This window comes from Wyeomyia smithii, chromosome 2 (assembly GCF_029784165.1).
Source record: "Wyeomyia smithii strain HCP4-BCI-WySm-NY-G18 chromosome 2, ASM2978416v1, whole genome shotgun sequence".
NCBI classification, from domain to species: Eukaryota; Metazoa; Arthropoda; class Insecta; order Diptera; family Culicidae; genus Wyeomyia; species Wyeomyia smithii.
Genome location: NC_073695.1, coordinates 115,522,963 through 115,536,609, shown reverse-complemented (window position 1 = coordinate 115,536,609; position 13,647 = coordinate 115,522,963). Strand labels below are relative to the sequence as shown.

Here is a 13,647-nt window from a genome sequence, read left to right as displayed (position 1 = left end):
AAGCTTATTCGATCCACACTGTAAAAAAATCAAGTGACTTACACTTCAGTTTGCCATGTCATGCATAGCAAAATCAATCATTTAACATTCAGATTTCAATGCTTACACACCTCAAATGCCAAAACACGTTAAAATACCGTGGATTCCAATAAAAATCGATATGGGTCGACATTATAGAATGATTAGATTCGTTTATTGACATTCATATGAAAAGAGCATTAGGGATTAGCGTGCGATTTATTTTCAGTGCACGCATATTTTTTTTAGTTTTCGTTTTTCGAACAGTACAGACATTTTTCAAAAACATCTGGCATCACTGACACGAATACTAGATCTGTCAAAATTAAAATTTTCTGGAGTATCCTCGTGGAATACAAATGTTAAATATTATTAGCAGATAGATTTAACGAAATCGTAGGTCATATTTGCAATTGTTAAAACTGCTATTTCTGTGATGGTAAGCTGATAAGCTTATAGAACGGTAATTAGAAGAAGTGTTTTCATTTATTTTTTTCAATCAACCTTTTAGGATTTAAACGAACATGAGTTGGCCGAATTGGAAGAACGGCTCTATTCTAGTGTACATCATGTCAGCACAGAACCGTGCAATACAGTGGATGGAAGTTCGCTATCCAACACTAATGTATCAGCCAACTCTCAAAATCGTTTAGTTACTGATAGAACAGTTTATAATAATGGTCGCCGGGCTAATTCAAAGCTGAAACGGTACTGGAGCTCGCTACAACAAACCCAAGGAAAGCTTTATCCAGGAATCCAGGGAAATAAAATCTATCGTGAACCTTCCATTACAAACCCCGTTATCAACGACACAAATTCTTCCGGGATAAAGCAAACATTTACACCTTATCAATCAATATTAGGCCCCACAACAAACGATATGCGAGAAAATGAATTCTCGTTTATTGGACAGAAAAAAAGAATAGCACATAATACAAAGAACGGCACAAGTGTGAGTGCCGAACGAAAAAGAAAAATGGAACAAATATCAAAAATAAGAGTAAAAAAAGCAAAAGCTCAAAAAAGTCGACAAAAAGCTAATCCCGAGCGCCTGGTAGCTACAATCGAAATAGAATCATCCTCGGAAGAAGATGGAGAATATCGTTCGCCAGATCCTATTAAACAAGAAATAGAGGAACAAAAAATAGAATGTCAGGACTTGGAAGATTCAGATCCAGACGAAGTTGTCGTGATTCCATCTGCACCTCCTCCTCTTGTTTGTATCGAGAGCAGTGACGATGAAACTGACAAAAAAAAGTTCACTCATCCAAACACAAGAACGAAAAAAAATTCCAGAATGAAAAAGGCCATTTCTCCGCGTTGTTTGAGTCCTTCAAATAGCTCTATAATGTCGGATGATTTTATCGGACAAAATGAGCGTGCCAGACTTAACGATAGTTTTATAGAAGGAATCACGAATGACGAGGAATTGGATTGTTCAGTGCAGCATACAGTTGGATCACTATTGTCCGGAAATCATCAAGATTTATCTGATCATTCCCGTTTGAATCGTGCCCCGTCCATTTCTTCCGAAGGAACAGTTGCCACCAGTAGCGATACTACGGACCCTGAAAAGCGGAGTGCAATAAAAACAACTGTATGTCAACCTCCAGTCTCTGGTCAGCGTGTAATGTTACCTAAATATAGTTCAACGCCAAAACAATTTCTACCCCTGAAAAAACAATCCATTTCTACTGCTAATCAATCATCGGCAGATACTGATAGTATTTACACTGCCACATCGAACCGTAAATCCAAAACAGATACGGAAAAACTTGCCAGTAGTGATTCGTCAGACGACAGCAACAGTGGAAATGTTTCTGCACATTCAAAGCGTTCCAAATCCAACTATTCGGATAGCAGTTGCAAAAGTTTGAAAAAATCGCGAAAGAAACGTCGTAAGCAAGATACTGAACACTACTCCGACGAGGATTTTGCTTTGATGCTAACCGATATCGTACAGGCAATGTCTGAGAGTGGAAACAAAAGTGAGAATTCCGAAGACAATCCCAAACTGCAGCTCGAAACGCCTAGTTTTGATGTGACATCAACGCAATCGGCAGAAAGCTCAACCGTACTGAATGCCAAGGGCACTAACAAAATTTCTACAAAAAATCAAGAAGCAGATATAAATGTTTCTCGAATAGAACAACAAACACACATTTCATCAGATACATCTGGAAATTCCGCTGAATCCAAATGCATTAGCAGTGCATCAGGCCAATCTGCCGAAGTTGCGCCAGTTATCAATTTAACCGAATCATACGAAACCGATGTTAATTATGAAGAAAGTCTAGGTGTTGGGACAGATGATCCGGAATGTTGCTGGAATGATGAAATGAAACAATTTTATCATAGTTCTTGGAATTGCGAAGAGTTTAACGTCTCAACGGTTATGTTTAACATGCCACGTAAGTTTTTCCCCTTTTTGCAATTTTACCTCGAGTATGGATATTAGCAATTTTTACTCCAGGTTCCGGTAAAAGCTGGCCAATTGTGCATCTGGATAAATATCCAGATCCTCCACGGAAAGAAATAATTTGCAACAATTGCGGGGAACGAGGTCACATGCGCTACAAATGCCGTAATCGTCCTAAGCCGGGAATCTGCTATATGTGTGGACAAACGGGGCACCAGGAGCCTCGCTGTCCCAACACTTTGTGCCTTAAGGTTGTTATTTTTGACAGAAAAAATGACGTGATTTTTCTTTATTGTTCTTATGTGATTGAAACATGTTTACAGTGTGGAGAAAAGACGAGAAATTTTGTTCGAGGATGTCAGTCATGCGCTCGAGAGCAAAACATGTCCTGCCATATGTGTGGAGTCCGGGGTCATAGCCAACGCAACTGTCCGGACAAGTGGCGACGATATCATTCAACGGTAAGTATTTTTCTTGTAGATCAATAACGATGGATGTAAGGTGCCTATATGTATTGCTTGGTGGTGCAATCGGTTACCTTTGAACACTTTTCAAATTATTACATTCATTGTGTTGAGCGGAAGCACAAGTTTTTTTTGTGATCTTTCGTGCTCGAAGTATTATGTTGTTGACGATAGCAATGCTGAGTGGGATGGTGATAACGGTGCTGGTTGCGCAGTGTGCGAGTAATGCAGGTAAGTATAGTTACGTAAAACGACATTCAATATTGAGTGCTATGCAGAAAACATTCCGCCTTCAATAAGTTAGTTTCCGATTCGCAAATAGTTATAATTCGGCAAACATTAAAAAGTAACAGTTAACTCTCATTGAAGATTCTCAGCTAGTTTCGAGCAGTTTCTGTATACTAGAAAAAAAGAACAAAGCAGTATTATCGGATTCTATGTAGTATGTATAGCACTGAAATTGAAATGATATTTGTTAACTAAGACGGATCCAATTGGCTCTCTTTGCGCGATCAGCATGCCCGAATTACCTGACCCAGTATTCTCGTTGATAGCAATATTTCGTCTAATCGTATTTATCTCCGATAACCATTTTTTTCCTTCGATCTTTGAATTATTATTTTCGCTGGGGCAAAACATGATCATTGTAGATCGAGGATAATGTACCGCTATCGAAATCCTTCATTCGCAATCCAAATGCGAAACATTGCTGCATTTGCTCACGTCCAGGTCATCAAGCACACATGTGCAACTCTGCATTACGTATCTTTGGTCAAGTAGTTCCGACCACGGAAGTGAAAAGCTATCAGCCAATGTACAACATCAATGAATGGCGTCACCAGCGGAATCAAAACACGGGGCAAAAGTTCAACATGTTTAGCGATTTGACGGATTACCATTTACACTTTGACAGTGCCTTTGCAATGAATGAAAAAAGTTTTTATAACCGGTTCGCAAAGTCTGTTGGACTGTTTGAGAAAAAAAAGCGGAGAGAGGAAGAGATGGCTCGACAAATTCGCAGGAAAGCAAAGAAAATACTTCAACGGGCAGAAAAAAGAAATCTTGCTGAACCAGTGCCTTCAAAACAAACAGCTTCAAAAGGCGAAGAATCTAAATATGCTACTCCAATTGAGCTCCAAATAAGTCCTTCGCTTGAAGAGGGTAAAAAAGCCATAATTCAAGAAGATTCAAACTATAGTTTTTCGGAATTTTTCGAAGACCCTTCTGTGACCCAAACTATGCAAACAGTAGAGTCTTCGGCAGATTTCATTCCACTAACGTCTAGTACTGTTGCACCATCCGAACCTTTGATAACTGAAATTGTACCCATGAAATCAGAGGCAAAAATTTTTCTTGCTAAACCACATGCAAAATTACTACTGGGGCCAAATGGAGCCGCCTTCCTTAAAAATGCATCGGACAAGTTTGCGCTTCAATTGAGTGTTCTCTTTCAATCAGTTGGAAATGTTCTTACGATTAATGGTTTATCGAAAGATCAAGACAATTTCCATAATGAGTTAATAAAATTTCTTAATGACGTTTCCCACCAAAATGAACAAATTATGTGCATTAACAATGTTCCTAAACTCACCGATAAAACAATTTCGTACATCGTAGAACATTTGCGGTTACTTACGCGATCATATGAAAATGTTAAAAATATGTTTCGACGCTATCAGCATTTCGAGCAACAAGGTGGGAACGGCAAAACCGCTGATAAAATTCGTCGAAATCTCAATATAATTCTCTTTGGACAATTTGGTTTACGAGAAGGAAGAGATCACCTTAATAAGCTTCAGGTTAATCTCAGAGCATTGCGAAGCAGCAAAGATATCAACGTGTCTATGGATTTTCGAAATGAAATCAATCAACACATTCGCTACATTTTCACAGCCTACGATCATGCGGATTATGGTGATATCCTTAACGAGTTTGAAGACCTGAGGAAAAGTCAAAAACTAAACAAAATAAAGGCCGAAGACTTAGATTTATTGCCTCCGTCATCGACTAAAAACGTTTCATGTACACACAGAGGCAATAGCGACGATTCGTTCAACTTATCAAAAGGACTCAACTTCGAGGATCACGCAAGCTTCGAACAATCACACAATGAAGATCTTATCCTAAACACATCTGATCAACTTATAGCTCTACCTGATCAACGCGCTCTATCGAACGAACCCGAACTTTCAGCAGTAAGTATCGAATCAGCAGCAATCGCAACAATTCGACAGCAACACGCTATGCCAAAAAATGCTAAGTTTTCCATCAAAAAACAAAAGGTTGAGTCACTGCTAAGTGAATGTAGGTTGATGGTAAAACAGCTTGATTGTCCTTCGATCAAGCAAAAATTCGAGGCAATCTGCTGTCAAGCTCGCGAAGGTCACATGTCAAAAGCCAATTTCCGTACGTTGATAAAAATTCGCTCAATACTCAAAAGTAAGCTGCAGTTTCAGAGGAAAAACACAAACGATTAGTTTTGTTGTCGTATAAATATCAATTAAAATCAGGTATTTTAGCTGATTTTTATTTATAAGCTACTGTAATAGGATGCAATAGAAAAGATAAATAGGAAGCAAGTTACATTTATTGTTTGATTAGCAAAGAACATTCAAAGAAAATTCAACTCGGAAGAGAAGAAATTTTTACCAAAAAAACGTAGGTTTTTAGTGCTTTGCCACTTTTTTAAAAGTTAAATGAAAAGGGGAACATACTACTGTCTGATTTCCAGTTTTACTGGAAGCGCTGCCAGTAATTAGACTTGGTTGTTAATTGGAATTAAGGAATGGTAATTCACTACCGTAAAAACAATCAAGTGCACAATTTCGTTGAATATATTTGTTTATTTGAAATTGATAATTACATTCGCTTTAATACTCGAAAAGTGCATCAATAAAAAGTTTAATCTACTATTAAACATGCCTTTTGTTGCACAGTTCGACAGCAAACTGTAAGTTATCCCTTCAAGTTATGGAGGCGGCGATTCAAATCCTCAAATTTCATAATCTTTCTGATGAAGAAATCACCATAACGATGTGAAACTTTTGTATCAGCAATGTGAATCATATCTTTGTCAATAAAGAAGTCCAACTCTGATCCCGACTGAAATTTACCTTCCAATCCACTAGAACCCTTGGTCCAAACAATGTTTTTCATCTTATGTTTAAAGCACAATAAATGTGTCAACAAATTTTCGATTTTCTGTTCGCCGATTTCATCCTGTGGAATATGATCCATGAAAGAAGCTAGCTTCAGTAGCGGTAATGTTGTGTACAGCTTCAAGTATGATCGGATAGTTGGCAATTCCTGTTGTTGACGAACCTCATCCATAAAAACATTGGTCTGATGCTCCAATGCTTCCTTCACATAATCCTCAATAGGTGCGTCTGGTGGTGGGGGAACAGGTGATACAAATTTTGGACAAGCAAACACAAAAAAGTTTCGGAAAGTATCCAAATCACCACATTGCATTTTGTACATATTGTCGTGGTAATTTTTCTCGCGGAGCACCTGCTGGATTGATTCGTCAATGCATTGTGGATGCAGCACTAAGCAAATTGCTAAGAGATGGTACATTTGGTCCGTTTGTTTATTGATTTGATCATTCTGATAAGAACGTGCGCTATACAGCTGTTTAGTTCGTTGAATATATAAAAGAATTGAGGAGAATGTGCGAATAGCATCAGAATAACGCCGCATCATCATGTATGCAAATCCAACATAGTATGAAGTAGAAATTTGACAAGCCGGAATATGCGAATATTGGCTCTTCTTATGTATCTCGATCGGTTCAAGCACTTTGATAGCTTGGTGGTAATCACCCAGCAGTGAATGAACACGTAGCAATCCAACCAAACTAAAATATCCAAGCATTTTGTAAAACGAATGACGTCCGAATTCACCAGCTACTTCCTCGGGATCGCGACCTGCAGCAGCAGCTTCCAATTGATCCTTGATCTTCGACATTGAAACCAATGAATGAAGTACGTTCAGAATGCATAGAATGTTCCAAACTTTGCTGTTGTTATTAAGCAAGGTGTCCATCTCTTCTTCAGATTTGTCCGTTAATCTGGCACGATATTGAGCGAAATTTTGGAACTGGTAGACAAACTCATCGATTAGTTCCCACAACCAGATATCCGGCAATTCTAGCTGCACCGGTTCCATCGAAGGAAGAATAGTATTGAAAAAGCTACAGTAGTTATAAAAAGAATTCAAACGCTGTTCTAGTGACGGTCCGCCTTGAATTCTAGCGTGCAGATGTCGATAATACAGTTCCTTATACAAGATCATGAATAAACTATCATTCTCCACTAAAATAGCCACTTCTTTCTCGCTAGGCCAAGCCTTTTTCTCAAAGTGCTGCTCGCTCAACTTAGGAAACGTATTTTCATACAAGTTCTGTATCTCGTACACCACACCCCCTTTGATAACGCTGCAAAAATACACCAAGAATTTTTTAACGTCCTCATGCATAGGATAATACGACCGATCGTAGATTCCATCATCTAGTGGCTCCATGTCATAACTGTAGTCATCGTAGCCCTAAAACGCAAAGAGGTTATGTTTGAGTATCAAATTCAATGTTACATTTTATCAAAACAAAAATCATTTTCACTATTGTACAAAAACAGCAATACTCACGCCATCTATATAATCGTCGTTGGAGTACATTTTAAATGCAGATTCAGGGATATTACAGGATTTTTCACTCAAAATAGCAAAAACTGGAAACACGCAGTCAACACTGCCTACGTGAAAAGACAGAAGAAGCAAAACCCGTACACGGAAAACAAAATCTACCCAACCGGAGGGTAAAAACTACCTGGAATGATGTAAACCTTATACAACTTACGTGTTGGGTAATTTTGCAATGCGAAGGCTGAGTCGATTTAACTTAAAAGATTTCAATGATGCTTTTACTCAATAGTGGTGTTTTGATAAAAAGCCAACGTTGAGTAGTTTGAACCCAATGTTGGATTAAAAATCAAACTGGTTGAGAAAATTCATAACCTAGGTGAAACTTGGACCAACAAGTTGCTTTCTTGAAAGTGACAGAGTTTTTTTTAAGTTTGTGTGTGACGAACGGTTAACGAGCATCTGTTTTTAAGAAATAATAGCCGTCAGTAAAAAGAAGTTTAACGACAAGTGCAAAAGTTTTCGTTTCTGTTAATCCCCTATCTCCAGTGATTTGGTTGCATTGGTTAAGCAGCGAACAGACCATACTCCCGAACAGTTGCGGAAAGTGAATAAACAGTGCCGGCGTACGCTGGGAGACTACTTCCGGAGACTAGATCCGGAGAAGTATGCGCACATGGCGCTGATAGCGAACCAATCAATCGATATATATTAGGGATCCGTTATTCCAACGTACGGGGTGAACACCACCAAGAGTCGTGCCATTTGAAGCGTCTATCAGGAAGATTTTCTGCCGAAAACTAAAAAGTAGGATTTACAAGGTTGCGATGAAGGCTATTTGCTAATTTGTTTTCGTTTTAGATTTTCACAGCGTTTATCGATTTAAATGCGATATTTTAGCAGGAATTAAAAATTCCTTTAAAAAATATGGAGGATTCGCACATTGATTGAGGATTTAAGCCCAACAAAGTTTGTGCGATAGGCCAAAGCCTCACTGTCACTTGGAATGAGTGACACTCTATTGGTAGTGCATTCACAAATATCGTCTTAAGATTATGGAAAAGTTCGCAATGGTGGAATTTCAGGTTTCGGGATCCGCTATGAATAGGGATACCATCTAGTCGGAGGAAGAAATCAGGACACCCTTTTTTTCGGCACAAATTTGATCTAAGCCTAAGACCTCCTAGCTTGTCTCAAGGTACGATGCTGGGCTAAGAAGCCAGTTGTCATAGCTTCAACACCCACCCTTGGAGAGATTGTTGTGATAAAATCGGAGCGCTAGTCCCGCAATCGTTTTGTATTCTTATAGTTGGCCGCAAAGTACATATATGTCAAATAAACAGGAAGGTCAAGTTTCGACAGTGTAATGTTAGTACCTATGCTTTGCCTTCCATTTGATCTACGCTTCTTATATTTAACTGTTCTAGATGTAAAGGGGGAAATAAATGAGTAGAATGGTTGTAGTATTACTGTCGCAGTGTAAAATATGACATCGGGTGGTTCTATTTTGTTGAAAACGCGGGGCATTTTAAAGGCGTGTGACACGTTCCGCAGGACGTATTTCTAAATAGGACATTTTGTTGAAACGCGGGACTGCCTCGTTACTTCACAATTACTAGATGTTTAACGATTTAAACACCTAGAAGATTTCTTTCGTCACTTGACTGAGATTCAACAGAATAAAAAATTCGTTCGCAGTGAGCGTTGTGTTCCGAAATCGTAGAAGTTACGCTACGAAATTGACTATTTCAAGAAAATCAGGACAAATGCCAGAATATGAAAAATAAATCAGGACTCTTAATTAGGATCTCTAAATCAGGACATGTCCTGCTAAATCAGGACGGATGGTATCCCTAGCTATTAAGGTATGCTGGAGTATTTAATAAACCTGCGTAGACATGTCATACATGGGGAGAAGAAAGGAAGACTAAATCGGTGAAATGTTTCTGTTCATGTAAATCGTATCGTTGATTCTTTAATAAATAATGTTATAATTATCATCTCTAACATTTTGGTTTTTATTTGAATGAAATTGAATGAATTTTACCCAAAACATTGAGTGAAATTTACCCAAGACATAGTTTAAAAAATTGAACTCAACGTTGGGTATTTTTGACGGATTATTACATCTAGTGCGATATACCTACTATTGAATTAATCGACAACTACTCAAAATTGGCTTCCTGCACGGAATGACTGCGTTTAGTGAAATTGACATGAAGATGGGTACTTTTCGTTTTCCGTGTAATTGACGGAAGCAGAGATGCCAGATGTTTTTGGAAAATATTCCCAACTGCTCGAATAACCAGAAAAATCCAGGGGCCTATAAGGCAATCCACGAGACAGTTGCGATCAGCTGATTTCAGTCTGTTTTCAACTTATGACAGCTTTATGTATGTTCGATCGGTCTCAACTTGGATGCAATCCGGATCCAGAAGCGTGAAAAACAAATGTTATCCGATCGGTAGCTCTAGTATCGTGAGTGCCAATCCTACACTGTTAATAAAAATCACGTCAAAGTAAAGTGATTTGCTGTTGAATTCGCACTACTTGCTTTACATTTCAGAGTTGAATGAAAATCTTTCGAAATATATTTATGCAAAGAACGATGGATTCAACCGCAAATCACTTTATTTTCTGTTGTTATGTTAATCTTTGTTGATATACTTATGTTTGAGATACGGAATGTCGGTCAGTTGCATAGTTATATAAATTCACAATAAATTCAAGAGACTTCCTTTTTTTTAGATTTCTCCTTTTTATTTTATTTTAGATTTTTAATTTAATAACAAGATGATCCTAGAGATGATCCCTGTCACTGTATCGATGAAATAGATTTCAGGGTCTGTAAAAAGCAGACCGATGTCATGGCAACAGTTTCCTGAAGCCGCCGCCGATGATGATGGCGCTACTGTTGGAAATATGGTCATAAGCTCCGTGCATTGTGCCGCATGTGTTACTGTATGGATTTTTTGCGTGCTTCTAACTACATCGAATGTAGGGCTATTCGGAACGTGTTGAAACATGTTTAAACGTGACCATTTATGTCCTGCGCAAAATCTATAAAACGTTCAAAACAAAACAATCGTTTTTCGCTTTCTGCATTTCTTCACCCCACTTGCAGCAACAGTTGATCTCGCACGGACGGTGCTTAATCGGCTGTTTCGCAAGCACTGACAGCCTTTTGACGTATAATCGAGCCAGAGAGCCAGAGAAAAACGGCTTCAAGCGAAATGTATGGGGATGACGTTCGTGACAGGGATGTGGTAAAAAGTCGTTTTATTGTTATTTTAATTTAAAAGATTCAATGAAACTTACGCTCGAATAAAATTTTGATCTTTGGGTTAATGTGCTGCTTGCGCCGTTCGCCATCGTCACATTTTTGTTTCGCTTTATGGTTTTGACGTTTGTCAATTGGAATTGCAGCTGTAATTCAATTGATTTAAACAGTGGTGATAATACAAGAGATATTCATTATAATACGATGGTGATTTCCATTAACCTGTTTCAAACGCAAGATCATTTCATTGGAAAGTGTTAATCTTCGAGAAATCAACACTAAATCACTTCAACTTGCAGTGTGATGTGACGAATTGAGTCAAGTGCAAAAACACTTGAAGTAATCGTGACATTTTTTTATAGTGTACCAATCTTAAATTCATCACGGCGGTAAGGAACCATTCAAATATTACATAACGCGGAATTTGACAATTTTCAATACCCACCTACCCCCATGTAACGCAATTTTACATGTTTGCCACATGCAATATAACGCTCCGCTAAATACCCCCCCACCCCCTAGAGCGTTATGTATTATTTGAATGATCCCTAATATGTCATTTCAAATGATTACAAAACTTATCTTATTCATTGAAAGTGCACATTGTACTCAAAACAAATATTGAGATCTTGTTTTTTCGCATCTAAAACGACATTTACTCGAGAATATGTCTACCGACAAAATGGGACGTTTACTCTATTTCACTTGTTTTAGGGCATACCAACCAAAAAGTTTGTACCAGAAACGCTGGTACCAGAATCAATGAGTGGTAGATGGAAAATGTATGGAGTTTGACAGCAACATGAGCCCCCTGCAAAAATCCGCTTGAAATTTGGAAAAAAATCTATCCGTGGTACGAAAAATATCGCCCGCGCAGGCAAAAATCTGCACACGTCTTGAGAAAATCTGCGCAAATAAAAGGAGACTCTGACAAAAATAGTTAGAAACTATGGAAAATCTGCAAATATCTGCAAAGCAACAGACGATTGAAATGACTGTTCGATTGACAGCTGGCGCTGCACTTAACATGATGACGATGATTTGCAGGTAGCATTTTACTTATCAAGATTCTATTTGCAGAGAGTTATCATTAGTTTACGTAGCTGGAACCTTGAAATATTTAGATTTTTTCCCTGCACGCTCCTTTAATTTTACTCTAAATTGAGCAACTTTGACTGAGTTTTACGTTGTCTATTAAAACGTCAAAAATCGAGTAATTTCGTTTAACGAAATGAGTTACAGTTACTCAGATTGTCATAATTTTACTTACATACATTTTTTTGAGTGGTATTGAAAACATTTAAAAACGTTTCGCTAAAAATAAGTTGTTGTTTGGAAAAACATGTTGTATTGTTGTTTGAAAAAAGTGTTTTTTATTTGTGTATTAGAGTTCCTCCAGATATGAGAATGGTTATGGATTTTTGGCATGTGTACTATTAAAAACCTCAAGTCACAATTCCTGGGTAACAGTGAACCGTATTGCTGCGGTTTTTAATGAAGCTGCTAAGGCAGAAGATACACTAATGATAAGGTTTGTTTTTTAATACATATATGGATATGCAAAATACAGATTTAAAAAAAACTTGTGATTTTGTTATAATTTTATGGAACAATCCTCTGGCAGTTTCTTTCATCAAAGGGATCAAAAGTCAAAACGAGCAAACTGAGTAGCTTTTATTCAGTTTCATTTCAAAGCGGTTTTTTAAGAAGAGGGTGATTTCTACTCAATTTCTGACACATGGTGACTCTTCCCATAAATGAGTAATATCATAAAAACTCTGTTCAGAGTAGGTTCACTTTTAACGAAAGTGAGTGACATCTCACTCAGTTTAGAGTTAAATTTGCCGAGCGTGTGTACATAGTGTACATGTATACAGTTTTACCACATACATAAGACATACGTAACACTGGCGTTTTTTTCTAGTACACGTTGCCCCATAGTACTCCGTACCTCGCCCTGTCAAACTGCTCGATAAATAATGAACCAAATGAATTTTCTTTTTCTCGGCCTTATCGAGCCCCAAAGAAAATCCCATAAGGAACTGTCAAAAAGTTATTTACAAAATCAATGCAGCATTTTTCGAGGAGGAACGAGACAAATGCAGGGCTGCGCAGGTACACTGCCTTCAAAAACAACTCAAACAGTGATTTTATTCAGAGGGTGTATTTGGACCTTTAAGGCTTGAGTGGAAATGAAAAAGTGTGTTGTTCAAAATTGCTTTACTGCCTGTTAGTAACGAATTCGCATATGCGGAAAGCTGTCCGATCTTTTTCGCACTCGTACCATTCATTTTCACTCCTATCCTAGGGTCAAGCCCCTATTTTCATGAAAAATATTTCGGTAATATTACTCGATATTGGTAGATATATTTTGGTATTTATCGTTTATCTGTAATATATCACTAGTGTCTTGGCCCAAGCTCCTATCACTAAACGGAGAATGGATAAAAATCTATCACCTTCTAAACAAACCCGTGGAAATATCAAAAAAGTGAGGTTATATGGGACCATCCATTAATGATGTCACGCGTTTAGGGGGAAGAGGGGGTTTCAATTATTGCGACATTTCGTGACATATGGGGGGTTAGCTTGAGTATGACATCACATTTCAACTCAAAAAAAAAAGTAAAAAAGTCACATACCTAACCACAGAGTTTAACTCAGAACTATTTATGATGTTCGCATTATTCATTTATAGTTCTACCATCCCTTTTTTGCTTAAGATTTGCTTTAGATAAATGACTTTTTTTTCTCGTTAAAAAGCATAATGTTCGTTAATTCTGTTTTACCGTGCATGTTCGTTTATAAATGACGCGTTTAGGGGGGGG

The 13,647-nt window shown here is 37.8% G+C and overlaps 2 protein-coding genes across 2 annotated transcripts; one reads left to right on the top strand and one right to left on the bottom strand.

Annotated features, from left to right (window-relative positions):
* Window positions 1-316: 316 nt before the first annotated feature.
* Window positions 317-5,484, top strand: LOC129722085 (uncharacterized). The gene is made up of 5 exons (XM_055675315.1): window positions 317-457; window positions 530-2,429; window positions 2,492-2,688; window positions 2,761-2,898; window positions 3,552-5,484. Exons 1-5 carry the CDS (start codon window positions 455-457, stop codon window positions 5,376-5,378), a joined length of 4,065 nt encoding a protein of 1,354 aa, XP_055531290.1. The 5' UTR covers window positions 317-454; the 3' UTR covers window positions 5,379-5,484.
* A 240-nt stretch (window positions 5,485-5,724) lies between these two features.
* On the bottom strand, window positions 5,725-7,704 carry LOC129722086 (eukaryotic translation initiation factor 3 subunit L). Its single transcript, XM_055675316.1, has 2 exons — window positions 7,546-7,704; window positions 5,725-7,446 (listed from the first exon to the last, which is right to left on the bottom strand). Exons 1-2 carry the CDS (start codon window positions 7,573-7,575, stop codon window positions 5,857-5,859), a joined length of 1,620 nt encoding a protein of 539 aa, XP_055531291.1. The 5' UTR covers window positions 7,576-7,704; the 3' UTR covers window positions 5,725-5,856.
* Window positions 7,705-13,647: the final 5,943 nt, after the last annotated feature.